Consider the following 17823-nt stretch of genomic DNA (forward strand, 5'->3'; position numbering starts at 1 on the left):
AGTGTGATGAGTTTTTGGCTTCGAGGAGTCTTGGTACTGCCCTCTTCTACTGCCAGAATCTCTGCTGGGAGCTGGAAGTTGAGAGCTGCCGGCCAAGCGCCCCCTGCTATGGCCAGCTCTAGTGAAAACCTTGGATGTAAAAAAGCGTTTAATAGATGACTGGGCCTTATCAAGTGAATTGAAATTTGGCATGAAGATCCCTGATGAATCCCCCTTGGGCTATGGTGCCAGCTACTGAGGTGGCAAGGTCCCCCAGCTTAGGGTCTAATTTGATGAGGAGTGAGCGGTGCCTCTCAGTTGATATGGTGCAGTTTGCATTCCCAAAAAAGGATACAGGCCCTCTGGGCCCAACCAGACAGGACGCCAGGGGAAATGGGAGCTCCGCACGCCATTGCATCCTCTGCCATGTCCAGACTACAGGGGAGAGGCCCAGACAGATCCAGGAGTTTGACCTGGCAAGCATTTATCTCCGGTGTCTGTGCCACCTTATTGCCCAGAGATTGCCCAGAGATGAGCGGGGGCACTCTGCCCGAAGTTTTTATCCAAAGGCTTCCGTAGCCTTCCAGCAACGTAGATTGAGACTTTGTCTGCCAGGGACCACTCTGCTGACCTAGGGTGTAGGAGTTTCTCAGGTTTAGCATATCGTCGGAGGATTCCTGAGGCTCAGGCCCAGATGACAGTGTTGGTCACCTGCTAGTTTGGGAGTGTGCTAGGGGTGCCTTAAGGGCATTCTATGCATCATAGCCTGGGGGGGCATGGTTAGTTGGGGAAGGGAGCGGAGGATTTGCCGGTACGGGATTCAATGTGTGAACTAGTGTCAGAGGGATAGCCCCAAAAAAGTTTTTTGCAGTCTATCAAAAGCGCCCATAGCAACGCCCCATGGAGGGTTCAATTTGCGCTAAGGAGGTGCTGGTGGTTGTGTAGGTACCCCAAGAGGTAGACAGAGAGGGCACCCCAAAAGAGAGGGGTTTGAAGTAGTGCTCTACATATTGCTAGAGTTATGCTCCATGGGGGCCACCTCCTGAGGAACTGCCTTCCAAATGGAGGTGTCCATGATTTGGCAAAACTGGTCATCCATTGGAGGTAAGTAATATTTACCTTCTCTGTATATGTTTTCTCAGTGCCACTCATGACTGTCAAGCTAGCGTGGTGAAGCAACACACAGATGGTATCCTGGGGTCACCAAGAGATAAGAGGGCAGTATTAGGATGGTAGGGGTTATCCAGCCTTACCCAGCCACTTGCAGTGTAGCTAGAAGGCTCGTTGACAGAGCAGGAAACCCTGCAAGACATCAGATCGTTCGCTTTATTTATAGGGCCTATGCTCACCTGTGCCCAGTGTCCAGCGTCTTAACTCCCAGGAGATGCACAATTAAGTGAGAGCTGTATGCTAAATGTTTACAGACCCCTGATGGGGCATAACTGCTCAAGGAGAGTGGGGCGAAGTGAAAGGAATGTACTAAAATAGACTCCGTACGGCTGCAGTGACTCCAAAGAATGTCCTGAGGGAGTGGTGCGCTTGCCGGGTGTCAAGACGCCCTGTGCATGCATTTCTCGCCTCGCTGCGCCCTCTAGGGGCAAGAGACCCACACCGCGGTAGCCATGAGCACCAAGCCGTAATGATTAGAAGAGGATTGGACGCAGCAAAGCAATATTTATTCCCGCAGCCGCGCTGTAAACAAAAGGCACATTGAAATATATTGCAAGATAAAAATCATCAAATTTAACTAAATAAATGGGGAGAAACGTGGCCAGAGGCACTTATCTGGGCTGCTGGAGCAACGAAGAAAGAGGAGACATTGTCAGGGACAGGGGGGCTATCAAGGGGTCCCTGAGTTTAGACTGGACAGTTGTTTCTTGACTTTTTCCCTGGGTTTATGGGAAATTAAGTCTTTGTTGTTGATCAAGATGGCTGTTGTTAATAAAAAGTTAAGAAAGTACAGCATAATCCTCGCCTCCAGTCCTGACATAATTTACTATATTCTTTCTGGTCTTTGGAGTTTCTCCTCAATATCAATTTGAATTAATACTGAACTTACAATTTGCCTCGATTACAGACCCCTCTCCTACTGACCTACCCCTCACTTACCATAGGTCACCAAATATAAGATCGGTAACTTGCAATTACAAAACTTTCTACTGCTCTGTATAAAGCACACTAATATTTGTTAGATGCAGCAGCACTATGAGAAATGTTTTTAAAAAAGCAAATAAATAAATACAGCGGTATGGAGGAAAGAATCTTTCTTAACTCAGGCAGTATTTGAAAGGTATGCACAAGTCTCGGTCTTGGAGTCCTAAGGATATATATGATTGTTGTTGGCATAAAGGAGGTGGGGGGGATATCACCAGTCAGCTTGAAAGAAAGCCACAAGCATCATCACTAGAATTTCAGATTTAGTTTAGCTCCCATTACAGTGCAATCCCCTTGTTAAATTAGAAATAGTTATGTAGTGGGTGAAAGACAAGAAAAAGCACCCCTTAGCAGTCTGAAAAGTATGTGCTCCCAGGATATTCTATCTATACTAGTGCATTACCTTCAAGTGCGACATGAAGAATGTTGCCAAGATGTAATTATACATATCATATTCTCAGCATTTACCTTGTGCAAGTGTTTCAAGCCATCTTCAGTTTTGACACAGGACTGTTCAACATTATAGTCAATGCGATCCAGCACTGTTCCCTGATTACAAATAAAAGAGAAAAACAATACATCAACAAGAAAACAACACAGATTATTCAGGTTAACTTCACAACCAGACAGCTAAATACCCATTTGAACTCATGTGACGTGGCAATACTTTGTAGCCCTCCCAGTAAAGGGGAATGGAGCATGAGGGGGAGAGCTTGACAAAATAAAAGAGAAACAGAAAAATCGATTGGAAAACATCTCAACTGGAAAACATCTCTCAGGATAAAGAATATTATCGAGAAAATGCTATGTTATGGCATAGATCAAAAGAGGAAAACAACTACTGAGTGTAGAGCCAGGTGTTTTGGCTTTCTTAAGCAGCAGTAAATTTTGAATCTTACAAAATAATTACGAGAGAGAATTCCACAGCCAGGCAGCTCTTACAGAGAATGATCTACCTCCTAGATGGTCACGTTTAAACACAGGAACCAGTAACAAAAGAGCATCAGTGAACTGCAACTATCGGGAAATTGGGGAATATGCCAAGTTTTGTGCAATGCATGAAACTGTGCAGTAATTTAACACGTAAAAGAGGAGTCATTGAGCAAAGTGCTTTATTAACAGCTTTTTCCTGTCCTTTCCGACAAGTGGTTTTGAGAGATCAGGTGGTAATCACATTTTAGGACATGATTGGACTACTTCAATAATTGCATCCAGGACTAATCATACACAAAGAACAGATCTGGAGCACCTATGGTGGCTAAGTGATCATTTGTCTACTTTCTGTATACCCAGCTACAATATCCAAAGTAAGAGGAGGTAAAAGATATTGTAAGGCAAACATCTGTTAAAAAAAATATATTCTTCCAGTATTGCACCAAGCACGATAAACATTAGTGATGATATGCTGTAACTGTTTGTATACCCAAGATGGAAACTTTAAAAAAGAAACAAAAGGTGTGCTAAATCTACCTGCTCCACCACCATTCCAGCGAGGTCTCTAAATATCTCATTTAGTTCTGATATTGACTGTACAATCTGTCGAATCTCTCGCTCCCGCTCTTCTACCATCAAAGTATTTTGTTGCACCAGGGCCAGCTGGTCATCTGTAAATCCCTGTCAAATCAGAGTAAACATGTGAAAACGACACAGAGTGAAGTGTTAGGAAAAATAGCACTATCAATCAACTGAACATTTACTGCTTTGGTAACTGACCCTGTCATAAAGCGTAGTGTCCTCTCCATCATCCATAAGTGGGGCAGAAGTGTCAAAAAAATGCTTGGACCTTTCTTCCCGATTTTTCATACCTAGGAAACACAATTATTATTATTAATAATATTATTGTTTGTAGAGCGCACAATCATCCAGCAGGTGTCTTGGTGCTAAGCCAAACATGCATCCTGGTGGTAAGCTAAACTGTGTATAGTTTACCTTTCAAAAGTACCTATATTTAAGTGAAAAGATAGGTTTTCAGTCCTCTATGAAATTTCAACAGATCGGATTCAGGGTTTAAAGGCAATTTATTCCAGGCCAGTGCAGTGACCAACGAAAAGGCCTTACCCCCTAGGCTGGCTCTGCAAACTTTTGGCATGAAACCTTTGGCCGATGCAGAAGTAGCCTAGAGGGACAATATCGTTTACACATATTGAAGATGTGGGAACCTTCAGTTGCTGGATAAGGAGCTATATTGGACATACAAAGAGCATTACATTAAACTGGAATCTCATTTTGATGGGCAGGCAGCCAGTAAAACATTCTAATATGGGAAGAGACATGACTAATTTTCTCTTCCTGAAAATAAACCTGGCTGCTGCATTTTGTATAAGCTGCAACCTCTGAATAAGGTGCTCAGGGAGCCCAAAAAATAGGGCATTGCAGTAGTCCAGTTTGCTCAGCCCCAAAAGTTTGCACCAGCAACTATCTGTAGTCCTGAGGAATGGACTGGGTGATTTTAGATGTCTCAAAAGAACAAAGCATGTGGTTATCAACTTACTGATGTGCAACTCAACTCAAAAGCTAGTCCACTATCAAATAGCACCCCCAGATTCCGAGCTGATGTGGGAGGAACTGGGCATGCGCCCCAGGAATTAGGCCACCACCTGTAGGACCAAATAGAAGGTTTTCCAAAAATCAAGACTTGCGTCTTATTCGACTTAAGGTCAAGTGAGTTGCTATTCATTCAATTGGCCACCTTAATCTTGCACACCCTGAGCTGTTCCTGAAGTAGAGAAATGTTGCCCTCCATACGGATGATTATTTGGGTGTCATCAGTGTAGAGTCTTCCCCACCTGGGGTACCTGGCAATAACTATGCCAAACATGGAGCTGTGTATTAAACGTATTTATTAGTCTGCATGTAACCACAAACTCAACATTCTAAACCTGTATTCACTTCACTATGTTCTAGCACTTACATCACAGGACTATAGAGTCCTTCAAGAGCCAAACAAATGTATACACTATCATAGCTCTTCGATGAGCCTTTGTGGTGCTCTGATTACTTGTCCCGATCGTGTCTTTGGAAACTGGAAACCAGCAATGGAATGTCCACGTTGGCGAAGCAGGAGCAACGGCAGTCTGGGGTTTTTCAAGTGTCCTTTCTGAACCAGTCACTACATTGATATAAGTATCCGACAGGTGGTAAGTCACATGTTTCAAATGCAAGGAATCTTGCGTAATGGATTTCCCAGGAAGCTGGGCAATCACCATGTGTCCTTTGGTGGTTAGTACCTGGAATGGCTCAGCATCAAATGGAGCATCAGACTTGCATTTTCTCAGCTGACAAACACTTGATCTCTTCTCGCGACAATGTATTTTTTGCATGTTGTCGCTTGTCTGCATAGGCCTTCATTTTTTTTTTATGATCCAAGTCTTTGGTATGGGTTCCTCAGTACTTGCTCTTGTGTTGGTCCAGTGAGGTAATTTGGTCATCACTGCTCTCCCGAACATAAAAGTTGCACTGCTTTCACCTGAGGTCGAGTGAGCAGTTGAATGGTAAGCTGGTAGGGTAGAATTCAGGACAGTTTTAAGGTTGAACTTTTCCAATACAGCACGCTGAACAGCTTTCTTTAATGTACTCATGAAATGTTCAACAAGGCCATTAGCCTGTGACTAAAGAGGTGTGTCCTCTGATGCTTCACATTAAGATGACTCAAAGTCTCTGAATTCTCCACCGTTGAAAGGTGTGACATTGTCAGATTTTATGACTGCAGCAATAACCCATGTTGCAAAGATGCTGTCTAACCTCTCAATGACTCTCTTGAGTGATAGATGAGAGATCTTCTACCAAGAGAAAACGGGAGTATTCATCAACAATCACCAAAAGGTGATATCCAATGTCAAGAGGATCGAAAAAATGAACAGCAATTTTTTCCCATGCAGGCTTTGGCAAATTTGGCATGCTTAAAGAGTGTTGAGTGGTTTTCATCGAATTGAGGAAACCAAATTCAGTCTTGGAAAGCTCACATTGTACAGACTATTCCACAATGTCCTTCATGAGCCACTTCAGCTATCTTTTATCTCAGACTCTCTGGTGTAAAAATTCTCAAATCTCTCAGGATAATTAATGCCTTCTTAAGTCATGGACAGTTCATCTTTGACATTTTTGAACTTCTTGTATTCTCAGTCACTGGCCAGTAGTCGAGCATGCTGGTTCCAAGACTGATGTGTATTAATGTTTTAAGTTTTAACATGTCACTACTCATTGCAGTGATAATTTGCTCCAAAGAGAATGGCAGCTTGTGTGTTTAATTTTACAATGAAGTGTATGTAGGCTTCAGCTGGAAGGGGTACCTAGACACTGTATAGGCACTCTGGAGAAGTAGTGGGCAGGGTTTTGATCTTTCCCTGGGCAGTGCACAATTGTCTAGTTGTACACTTGTAATCGTAGACCCCAACATTCAATGCAAGGAGGCATCTTGGCTTTCAGATTACCGCAGTCAACAATGCCTGATGATCCGTTACAAGCGTAAAAAACTTTCCATATAAGACTACATGGAAATGTTCACAAATCCACACCACTGCTGAAGTTTCTTTTCAGGTTGTGAAATAAGCATGTTCAGTTTGGGACAAACTATTCCTTGCATATGCCACAATATGTCTTTGAGCGGTTGGATGTCTGCTGTGCTTTTCAAGGATAGCATCTGCCCGACTGGGCTCGCTTCAACAACGTCTCTATGGAGTTTTGGACCAAATTATGTGATTTTAGTAGTGTTCTCCATATCTTGTTTGATTCTCTCAAAGATTGTTCACATTCATGTGACCAATGAAACAAAACATTCTTTTTCGTCAAGTCTCTCAATGGAGCACTCACAGTGGTAAAGTCTCTTATGTATCTGGACAGTAACTGGCCATGCCAAGGAATAAAGTAACATGGAGGCATCTTGTGGAGGGACTTGGAGTTGACAACGCTTGCACTTTAGCGGGATCAGCCAATCACCAAAAATATGGCCAAAGAACTTTAGCTTTGTTTTATTGAATTCAGATTTCTCAGCATTCAAAGGTAAACCAGCATCAACCAGAAAACGACACACTTGTTTGCAAGCTTTTTTGTTGTCCTTCAGTGTAGCTCCAAAGAATAATATGTCATCACTATACTTAAAAACATTCATGACAGGCTGTATTATACGTCGAATTACATCTTGAAAAATCTCTACAGCTGATGACACACCAAAACGTAGTCTTTTATATCGAAATAGACCAATATGTGTAGAAAAGGTTGCAAAGCTCCAACTGATTAAATCCTTTATTTATTTCACGGATAGAAGACTTTCACACCATTCAATTGTGTTAGCATGTCAGCAATGTGCAGACCTGGATGTCGTTTTCTTTCAATTGTCTTGTTCGTTTGACATCTATCTACCTGGATGCATACAGCTCCTTCACTATCCTTTTGGGTACTACTACAATGGGAGAAACCCATGGCATTGGACCAGAAGAACGCTCAACGATATTGTGTTTAAGTAATAATTTGAGTTCCTTTTCAACAGCCTCTCTTAAATTAAATGCAGTTCTTCTGTGTCTTTGTGCAACAGGATTGACATCCTTATTAATATGCAATTGTACTTTCATAGTCTTAAGTTTTCCTAACCAATATAACAAATATGGGAACTGACTTTATATTTAGAGTCGAGCATTTACATTGTAGTTCACTGATATCAGTCCTATATCAGGAGCTGTGTTGAAACTGAGTAAACAGGCACTGGACGCTGTACCTTAAAGCACATGAATGAACGATAGCCCTTTCGTCTTCTTGTGTTTCATCGTTGCTACAAATGAACCTTAACTTTTCATTGGCGCTGAGGCAGCACGTGTATACTGTAGTTTTCAATGGCATCAGTGGCGAAAATGAAGACAGTTCAATATATTCCATTTCAGGCATAATGTTTATTGACGCACCACTGTCGATAACAAACGGTATTGAACAACCATTTACTTTCAGTGTAATATCCAGCCAATGTTTGAATGACTTTGGTGATTTTTTAGGTCAACTTTTCTTTGCCTGGTATTTCTCTTCATATGTGGTCAGTTCCACATGTTCACATTTTCTGAGCTAAACATCTACATTGCACAATCATCTTCTTCACTTTCACTTGATTTTGACACTGAAGAACATTTTGACGATGATTTAGATGATGATGATTTACTTCATTTCGTGTCGATCTATCTCAAAAGGTGTTGTCACTTGGACTTGTGGGCATGCATCAAAATTTGGGCACCCTTTTGGTCGTCATGCCGAGACGCAATCACTTTTTCCTTCGCCTTGTAAACCACTACAAAATGGTTCTCCTTTGCAAATCTGTCCAATGGCAGGACATTTACCTTTGACTTCTTTTTCTACGGATACATCACCTTTTGTCCTTCATCTTTGTGTTTTTCACTTGCTTTTCATGTTCATGACTGACTCACTTTAAGCACCTTTGGCATCCATGTCAGCAGTTTGTCGATCGGCACGCTTTTCAGCTCTGGCATCCATGAGCACTCGTTCCAGACTAAGAGATTCTCTCAGCATTCATTATCTGAATGAGTCTGACAAGCATCCATCAAAAACTCAGATCTATTGCGTCATCATCATTAAATTAATTAAACTTAGTGTTTGATAAGCATATCCAGTCTATTGTGCTACCAACTCTGTCTGTTCTTGACTGAAAATGTACCCATTGTAATCTACATTCGTTATTGGGACTTGAATTTTGGATTCAAGCCTTCTTTAATTTGACAGTATGTAACTTCATCAGCTCAAGGCATTTTCTTTATGACTTCTTTTGCATCTTCACCAACAAGATTCTTGAGGTATTTGATAAACTTCTTGTTATCTGTTTCTTCTAGCACACCAATGAAATCATCAAATGTCTCTATCCAAGAAGTCCATCTATCACCATTACTCTCCTCTTTGGCGGTATCAAATGGTGGTGGTTTCATAAAGACGGCAACATTATAACTGTTTACCGGATTGTTTGACACTGAAAATGGAGGTCTCTCCAATACCATCTGCTGTTCAATAGGAACCGCTTCTTCAGTGCCATCTCGAAGGCCCTGTGAAGTACTGTCCTCTGGGTCATCTAAGTCAGTAAAGCTGGGATCTCTTTCTGGGTCTCCATTGGAGTCCTTTACTTTTCTGGAGACCTCTGAAGTTGTTCAGAGCCACCACCCGGAAACTTTGATTGTGTGCAACTTCAGGTACTGGACAGCTCAGTAAGCACAACCCCTATGCTTCTTCTTGGGTCTCCTCGCCCGGTGCCGAGGTCATAGAGCTCTTCTTCTTGAGCCTCTGGTTAGAAACAGCAGTTTGCTTTATTATCTATTGTTATGTCAGCTAGTGCTTTTATGTGTCCTACTCACATTTGACTATGGTAGTTTATGCACTTCTTTTCTGTATCTGTGTGTGGCTGCCTTTAACGTACACTGTACCTTTATGTTGCGTAGCAGTGTGGTGCCTCTCTTTATGGCCTTGCCAGCAATTTCTTGGCCACAGATGTGTAGACTTCTCAGTGAAGCTTTCTTTATCTTCAAGTGCTTCACACAAGTTGGAGCTGTGCTTTAACTCCACATACGCCGAATGTTGACTCTGCACTGAGACGAAGATACACGTGGTATGCATGAGCAGTTGCTCTGGAACAGCACTGTTGATCTTTAAGTTAGTGATCCCCTATCTCGTCACTAGTTGCACCGTCTTCCCAGCCAAGTACCCGCCAATAACTACGCCACAGAGGGACGTGTGTATTACACGCCTTTATTTATTTGTGTATAACCGCAAACTCAACATTCTAAACCTGCATGTACTTCACTATGTTCTAACACTAACGTCACAGTTCTACAGAGTCCTACAGGAGCAAAGATGGTCCCATCATTCATAGCTCACACAACACTACAATGAGCATACCCGTACAATTAAAATCCTGAGGAAATAAGTAAGTCTGCCACATATATGTTAAAAAGGATAAGCCTGAGGGCAGACCCCTGCGGGGCACCACATGAAATATACTCAAATGCCAAACAGAATGATGCCATTTGCACCACCTGCATTCTATTCTTAAGGAAGTATTCAAACTACGCAAATGGTTTATCACTTAAGCCAAACAAACCAAGACTCCTCAATAAAGTAGCATGCAAGACCGTGTTGAACACAGCCAACGGGTCAAGTAGTAGAAGTGCAGCTGAGCTGCCCACATCCAGGATCATCAGTACGTCATCTGTAGTGGCTGTTTTCACATTTTCCATGCTAAAACAAGCACGGAATCCTGACTGGTACTTGTAAGCTCCATTTCCTTAACATATACAGAAAACAGTAATACTGAAGCTCAAGTTCAGTCACTGAAAATATAGGGCATTCTAACACAAAGAATGCAAGGAAGGAAGCTATAAGCAAACGAGGTGACAAAAACAGAATGAAGTTTCACTCTGGAAAGAGTCCATTAACAGGTCAGCTCTGTGAGCGGAAGACACATTTGCAAGCCAGTTCCTTTTACTATATAAATATAATCAAGAGTTAATAACTTAATGAAACTTCACTGGTTATCACAGTGATAAACAAAAGCATACATGTCACCCCAAATTCAAAATGTATCCCAGAGCAGGCTGTAAACGCCTTTTCTCGAATTGACGATTTAGCAAATTTAGCACTCATAAGTTGAAAATATGCCATTATTAGGTTTTGGAACTTAACGCGTTCAAACTGACCAATGTATAAATGTATCAATATTTATATTCTTGAAAACTTACACTATATTATTTTAGATTTTTCTTTTTTGAGAGATTAAACTGTTTTTTTAATGTCTGAATTACCTTGCTAATCTTGGTACACAGTTTTCTAAAAGTTAAATTGAAGACTATATCAGCACTATACAACTAATTTTGATCCTATGACAAAAGTATATTATGTCTTTCATGCCCTTCAGTAACAGGATTACAGCACCTTAATATGCCTCTAAATTAGGTTAGACCTTAATTTTGGGATGCTTTGCTCTGAAGAATTTGGGGCAATCAAACAGAGCCCGACAGGAAATAGCATCTGTTTCACATGTATCACAGAGAGAATAATGAAAAAAACAAAGATTATTGGGTATGAAAGGATGTTTTCTCAATTGATGAGAGGAGATCCATGCAGCCGGTCGTCGTTGCAGTTGGTGCCTGCGGATGCAGGAGAATGACTCCTTCACTCCAAGGGAGATTCCAACTTCCATCTCGTGCAGACTGAAGACTTGCCGCGCTCAGAGGATGCACAGCCGGGGAAATGTTGCAGAAGCTGGAAGGAGCTGTGTAAACAATGTTGCAAGTCGAGTCTCAGTCGTGGATGCAGGTTGTCGGTTCTTGGAGGGTCCAGCTGTGGTTCTAGTGGCTACAAGTCGAAGTAGAGTTTGCAGAGGAGTCCTGCTGGAATCTTACTAGCCGAATCTGGGGACCACCCAAGAGAGAGACCCTAAATAATCCTGAAAGAGGGCTCCGACGTCACCTGCCTGATCTGGCCACTCAGTTGGTCCCAGAGGTCCCAGCCAACCTTGGATTCAAGATGGCAGAAGCCAGGGACCCTCTGGAGGAGCTCTTGGCACCACCCCTGGGGTGGTGATGGACAAGGGAATGGTCACCCCCTTTTCCATTGTCCAATTTCGTGCCACAGCGGGGACTGGAGGTCCCTGACCCGGTGTAGACTGAATGTGCCCTTCAAAGCATACCAGTGGCTTGGAGTAGGTAGCTCTCCCAAGCAATTTAATGCCTATTTCCAAAGGGAGAGGGTGTTACCCCCCCCCCAAAAGGAAATCCTTTGTTCTGCCTTCCTGTTCAAGCAGCAGGAGGGAAGAAACCTGTCTGAGGGGTGGCAGCAGCTTGGGCTGCCCAGAAAACCCTAGAAGACCGGTAGGAGCAATCCTGGTGGTCCTCTAGGGAGACTCCAGAGTGCATGGAATCATACTTCAAATACTGGCAACAGTATTGGGATACGATTCCAACACGTTTGATACCGAACATGCCTAGGTCCGTGTTAACATTATGTCGCTGGACATAGGTAGTGATCTATGTCGAAAACATGCATAAAATGGTGTCCCCTCACTCACGAAGTCCGTGAAAATGGCACTGGAGTTCGTGGAGTCACCTCTACTAGTGCAGGGGTGACGTCACACACAGGTACTTGCACCCTGCTTTCTGGGCTAGGAGGGCCTGCCTCAGGGGTGTCTTACAGTGACCTGGCGCAGTGACCTGTAGTGAAAATGCAATGGCAGGCCTGCAGAACACTTTGCATGGGCTCCCCATGGGTGGCATAATACATGCTGCAGTCCATGGTGATCCCCTGGTATCTCAATGCCCTGGGTACCATATACTAGTGATTTACGTGGGGGCGCCATTATGCCAAATGTGGGGTGAAAAGGAACAAAGATACTAAGTTAGAAGGGAGAGAGTATAATCATTGGGTTCCTGGTTAGCAGGATCCCAGTGAACACAGTCACACACACTGACAACAGGCAGCAAATGGGCTTACCCATGCCAAGAAAGAGGGTACTTTCCTACAGGCACAATTTAGTTACCTTAGCTGAGAGGGTCTGAAAAAGCTCTGCTCTTCCTGTTTGAATCAAAGGTTTGTAGCCGAAGAGCACTACAATCTAAGAATTCCATACTGTTGCTTAGAATAGGTTTTACAGTTTAAATAAATATTGCTTGAAGTAAAGAAACACTGAAACAAAAACAAAAAGGTAATATCACTCGCTATCAGGGAGTATTAGAAGAGAATTTCTAGTAGTATGCAAACTTGAATAATCTGTGATGGGCTTACAGAAACCATTAGGTAGAAGAAGATACCAGGCACACGAAATCCATGGAAAGTTTAAGTCTTCCACATGAGATATAACTGAACAGAAAAAAACAAAGTTTCAGGGGCATGAACAGATTAAAGAGGAAGGAAAAAAAAAGACACAGCACAGATGGTTCTGTACTGATGCACCAGAATAATAACAGTATTTCATATATCAGCCAGTACCTTCTGCAGATGCGGCAGCAAGATATTAAATGATGGATACAAGGTGAGGCAGTGCAAAGAAATTTTACAAAAACCTTAAAGCTTTTGTGAGGTTCAAGATGTTAGCTTCCCTGGCTTGATGTTGATTCCCATTCCACTTAAAAAATATTATTTGATCCTGGTGCCTTGATTTACTTTTTAGAATTGACAACTTTTTTGGGAAGCAACATATAAATATAAACCACAAACTGCTTTACGGAAGGTAAGTAACTTGCTCTTTTGACTGAAGATTCCCCACCCTGTGAACAGATACCAAAGCATTAGTTTCCAAGGTGGAGTGTCTGCGGAATAGCTCAGACCATACAGTCCCGCAGAGCAGAAAGGGCAAAATACTCATCCCAACGAATGTGACTGTCAAGACAGTAGTGTTTTGTGAAAGTGCACACCCATGCAGCTTTCTGACAGATATTCAGGATAGGCAAAGCAGTGATGGCAGATTTGGCTAAAATAGAATGAGCTCTAACCCTTCATTGGGTGGCTTCTTAGCAAGTGTGTAGAAGACTTAATGCAAAGGATTATCCACCAAGAGAAGGCACATTTCTGCACTGCCTTTTCTTTCTTTGTCCTCAAGAAACCCAGAAAGAGCTGATCGTACAGCTGATTGTCTCCGGTATGATCAATGTAGAAACAGAGGGCCCTTTTAGGGTCTAACTGATGGCCTGAAAAGTGCGGAGGGGCTTATTGCGCTGCAGTACAGCGTTGTTGATGTGCCCCACCACTTACATATCGTTAAAATCAATAAAATGGCTGGGGAAACAGCTTGGCAGGCATAGAAAGAACCAAGGAATGATCTGTGTGGTGCGACTTGCTTTCAATCACTCCAAGGTCAAAATTACCTTCTCAATAAACAGGCGAGAGCCATCGAATGGCATGTACTCAACGATCCCTAGATATCCCTGGAGAAGCCTGTGGACCTCATCCAAGAGTGGCACTGAAGCTCCACACTTGTGCCAATTGCTCAGCCCACATAATAGGTTGTGCCCAGGTTGAACCGGATAACATATTTGGCTGCATCCCTACCATCCTCAATAAATTGGGCTAAAGATATCCCCTGTAAGATCTGACAATAGGTGTAGCAGTGAAGGAGGCAGCTGCCATTAACGTAGTGAAAGGCAAGACTAGTGAAAGAAAACTTGCACTTCCCTAGCACCTCCATATGTTTGGATTTAGACAGGAGAGGTCATAGGAAAGCGTTAGTGTTGACATAACTGGCAAACACTTGATCACCACAGCAAATGATGCATTCTCCTCCATGGGTGGACATGGAGAAGATACCAAACCAGCGTCTGAGGAGGTGTCCAGACCACTGAAAGTCTGTAGGCCTTCATACCTGTTCTCCTTGTCATAGTACGGGACACATTTGCCCCCATTGTCACATAAAGTCTGGCTTTGGTCCGAGTCATAAATCAGGTGCAATGTCTGTGGGCCACAATGCAGTAGTGTGGTTAGAGAGGGCTGCTCATAGGATGCACCACTCTGGACCAGGGGAGGCGACATGCCCTACAGTCAAGACGAGTTCAGCAGCGAGTCGGACACCAACATAGTTTGTGGATCTTCCTCTGGCACCATCTATGGTGCACTGGCACTGAAGCCGGTGTGGAACCTGAACCGGGTTTGTAGGGCACAGGTGGTGCAGCCGAGAATAAGCTGGTGGAAGTCTAAGTGGAGGGAGGCCCTCACTGACTCAAAAGCCCATCAGATAGAGCCTAAAGCATGCCTAAAACAGGCAGGACGACCTCCATAAAGGCTACTATTCGCAGCAATGTCGCCGACAGACGAAGAAAGGAAGGGGGTGTATCAGAACCAGACTCTGATTCAGTTTCTCAGGCGTCGGAAGCGGGTGTGGGAAGGGGCAGAATACCACTTGGGCTTTTAATGTTTTTTTGTTGACTTACCTAAAGACTTGGACTGTGACTAAGATCTGCTGTAGAAGTGACTTCAGGGAAAAAGACCTTACTCTCAGTACCTCATTTCTAAAAGAATAAATGCCATGCTCACAATTTTGCTCACAATTCCGTGGTTAGTGCTACAGAAGGTCAGAGTGCCGAATACCAAGGCTGTCTATTTTTAATGCTGTCTCATGCCTCTTTAATTCACTACTAGAAAATCTGCCTCTTTATCACCAAGCATTATTTTTTATCTCTGCGTTGTCCCTTTGTCACTATATTTCCATCTTTCTCTTCCTTATCCTTTCCCCTTTTGTGCTTTTATCTCACTTGCTCTGGATCAATTTTTGTTAAGGAAATATATGTAAATGGTCCCCAACAATGAGTGCCAATGGTCCCCAACTGTACCCACCGGCTCAAATTAAGCACTATTTACCCTTGATCAGGAACATAATAGAGACTTGCAGTGTTTTGCGATGTTGAACTCTGCATCGTGATCTGAGGCTTCAGCTAGGCATGTTCTTCACTAGATGCGCTACTCAAGGTGTTCCGCCATATATATTTGGTTGAGACAGTCCCTACAAGGTTAAACCCAGTCATTTAGAACATTTTCCTTGCACACTAGAAAATAAATTGTTGGAAAAACTCTTGTCATAGGTGAAATGAGTGAAGTTCCAGATCCGCACCTGAAGGTGTGGAAAGGAAGCAACATCAGCGTGCATAGGTCATCAATGTTAATATATGGCTCAGTTCATCATTTCGGTAGAGGAAGGACACTGGGGGAGAGACACACCGCGCAAAATAACTTGTTTAAGAGTTTCCTAATCCAGTTTGATACCTGGGGGAATATTCACAAGGTGAGGAATCTGGGGTTAGACGTATCCAACAGAAATGCTTAAAATATGTTCAGATGTTGAATGTGGTTTTCGGTATTTGCTTTGTTAGTTAATTCGCCAATATAAAATGATTGTGCAAGGAGCCCAAGAACAAAAAGAGCTTCACAACATTGATTAAGTGTTGTCCCTCTGGCTAACTAAGTTCAACCATGTATAAGTGATGATCAACACCCCTTTCAATTTGCACACACACTGGCAGCATAAGCCTTGGAATCAAAGGATTTCATTGAAAGGCCAAAACAAACAACTAACCAAAATTCAGATTACTATTTCAATGAATGCAAATGATTGTGCACCAACATATTTTATTCATAAAAAATAGCAAGGGGTGCACCTTTGTCAGTCTCCTTCTAAAAGGTATACAGAGTGCATACTTACGTTTCAGGTAGTCTGACTGTGTGTGCCTGAAGCTGGTTGACAAGTCCTGGAGGGCTTGGGCTAAGGAAGATACAACATTCCTAAGTACTCGTTCCTCTTGCTCCGTACAACTGCGTGATCTGGTCTGTAATGCCTGCACAGCTCGCTGACATCTGTGAAAAAGCTGAAATTGCAGGGAAGCACTGTGAGCAGATCACAAAAACAGAATAAATGGCATACAGAAAGGTTTAAGAAGTGGAATAGTAAAACGAGGTTTCCAAAATATATAGTGGATAGGCAGTAAATCCTATTTATATAAACTTAAAAACAGCCTTCTGATGCTTACCTTAATTAACCAACCAGTGTGCATATAATATATAATTTGTATGCATTGAATTAGTTGTAAGAACTCAAACTTCAGAGGCAAGGCATAAAAGGAAAAAGGAGTTTATTAAAGAAAAGACAGATCAGCAAAAAAGTAATATGGGGTGCTCAGTTTTCAAGATATACATATATAGAGCGTTTTTAGTGGACTTTCTGTTTTTTTTTTATGAACTGCTTTCCAACTGTACCTGTTCAGATGGATATCTCCCACAATATCAAACTGTTGGTGGCCTCCATTATATTATATTTATTACAAACAACCATGCATTACTATTCTGTGGGGGTAGACTGATTAAATCCATAATCTTGACTCACAGCATCATGCAAGCTTCAGCCTTCAAAGATTCATGCTTCGGATGTACAGTATAGTATGTGTGGTTATAAATAATAATGTTATATTCGTGTTTGCACTCCGAAAGTTACTTCTGTACAATGTGCACAAAACCATAAGGGTTTATAAGCTATATGCAGTTGTAAAGATTTTCCAATAAGCTAGGTATTATGGGTGCATACTTAAACAACACTCAATTTAAGGGTAGTCCATGAATATGTAAATACTGCAACACATTCTTTATTAATTATATATTACTGCTTTAGCAATCCTTCAACTAAAACCCATTTTACTGGTCACAAAATGGCTGCCTTTCATGGCCAATTTTAAAATGGCTGCCAGCTGACAAAACTTTGCTTACAGGGGGTTTGATCTCTGTAATGGCAGACTGAGTCACATGGCCAAGAAAAAGTCATTCTGCATGTTCAAACCCAATAAAGAAACCAGTTTAACGTATCTTACGCTACTTACATGTGTAGATTTTTTAACGCACTTTAAAGTATATAGGCAGTGCGGAAAAGTCTCCAAAGGTATAAGTGCACATACAATGTAAAGCACCAGACTTTTCCAAATGGTGTTAAAAGTTATTTTTAATCTTCTTTGCCTTGATGTCACTAGAGACGCTCGGTGTCCTTGCTAGGGTTTAATTTGATAGTGTAATGATAGCAGCAGTCATTGCATGGGCTCATTTGACCCCGTAACAGTTTGCACAGGAGTCCGATGAGGTCAAAACCTATGCATCCGTTGTTTGTAGATCAGTCATCTAACTCCAATAGTTAGAGACATAGAATTTAATTTTCACTACGTGCATGAATATCTGCACATTTCTGTATAC

General features: G+C 42.3%; 1 protein-coding gene across 2 annotated transcripts in view; it reads right to left on the reverse strand.

Moving 5' to 3' along the window:
• STX16 (syntaxin 16) overlaps positions 1–17823 on the reverse strand; it is an 86502-nt gene that overhangs the window by 14512 nt on the left and 54167 nt on the right. For both annotated transcript variants that reach the window (XM_069243437.1, XM_069243438.1), the window contains exons 4-7: positions 16295–16457; positions 3847–3938; positions 3604–3747; positions 2602–2682 (exon numbers count right to left, since the gene is read on the reverse strand). In XM_069243437.1, the coding sequence (XP_069099538.1) occupies positions 2602–2682; positions 3604–3747; positions 3847–3938; positions 16295–16457 (480 nt within the window). The remainder of the gene's footprint in view (positions 1–2601; positions 2683–3603; positions 3748–3846; positions 3939–16294; positions 16458–17823) is intronic.

This window comes from Pleurodeles waltl, chromosome 7 (genome assembly GCF_031143425.1).
Source record: "Pleurodeles waltl isolate 20211129_DDA chromosome 7, aPleWal1.hap1.20221129, whole genome shotgun sequence".
NCBI classification, from domain to species: Eukaryota; Metazoa; Chordata; class Amphibia; order Caudata; family Salamandridae; genus Pleurodeles; species Pleurodeles waltl.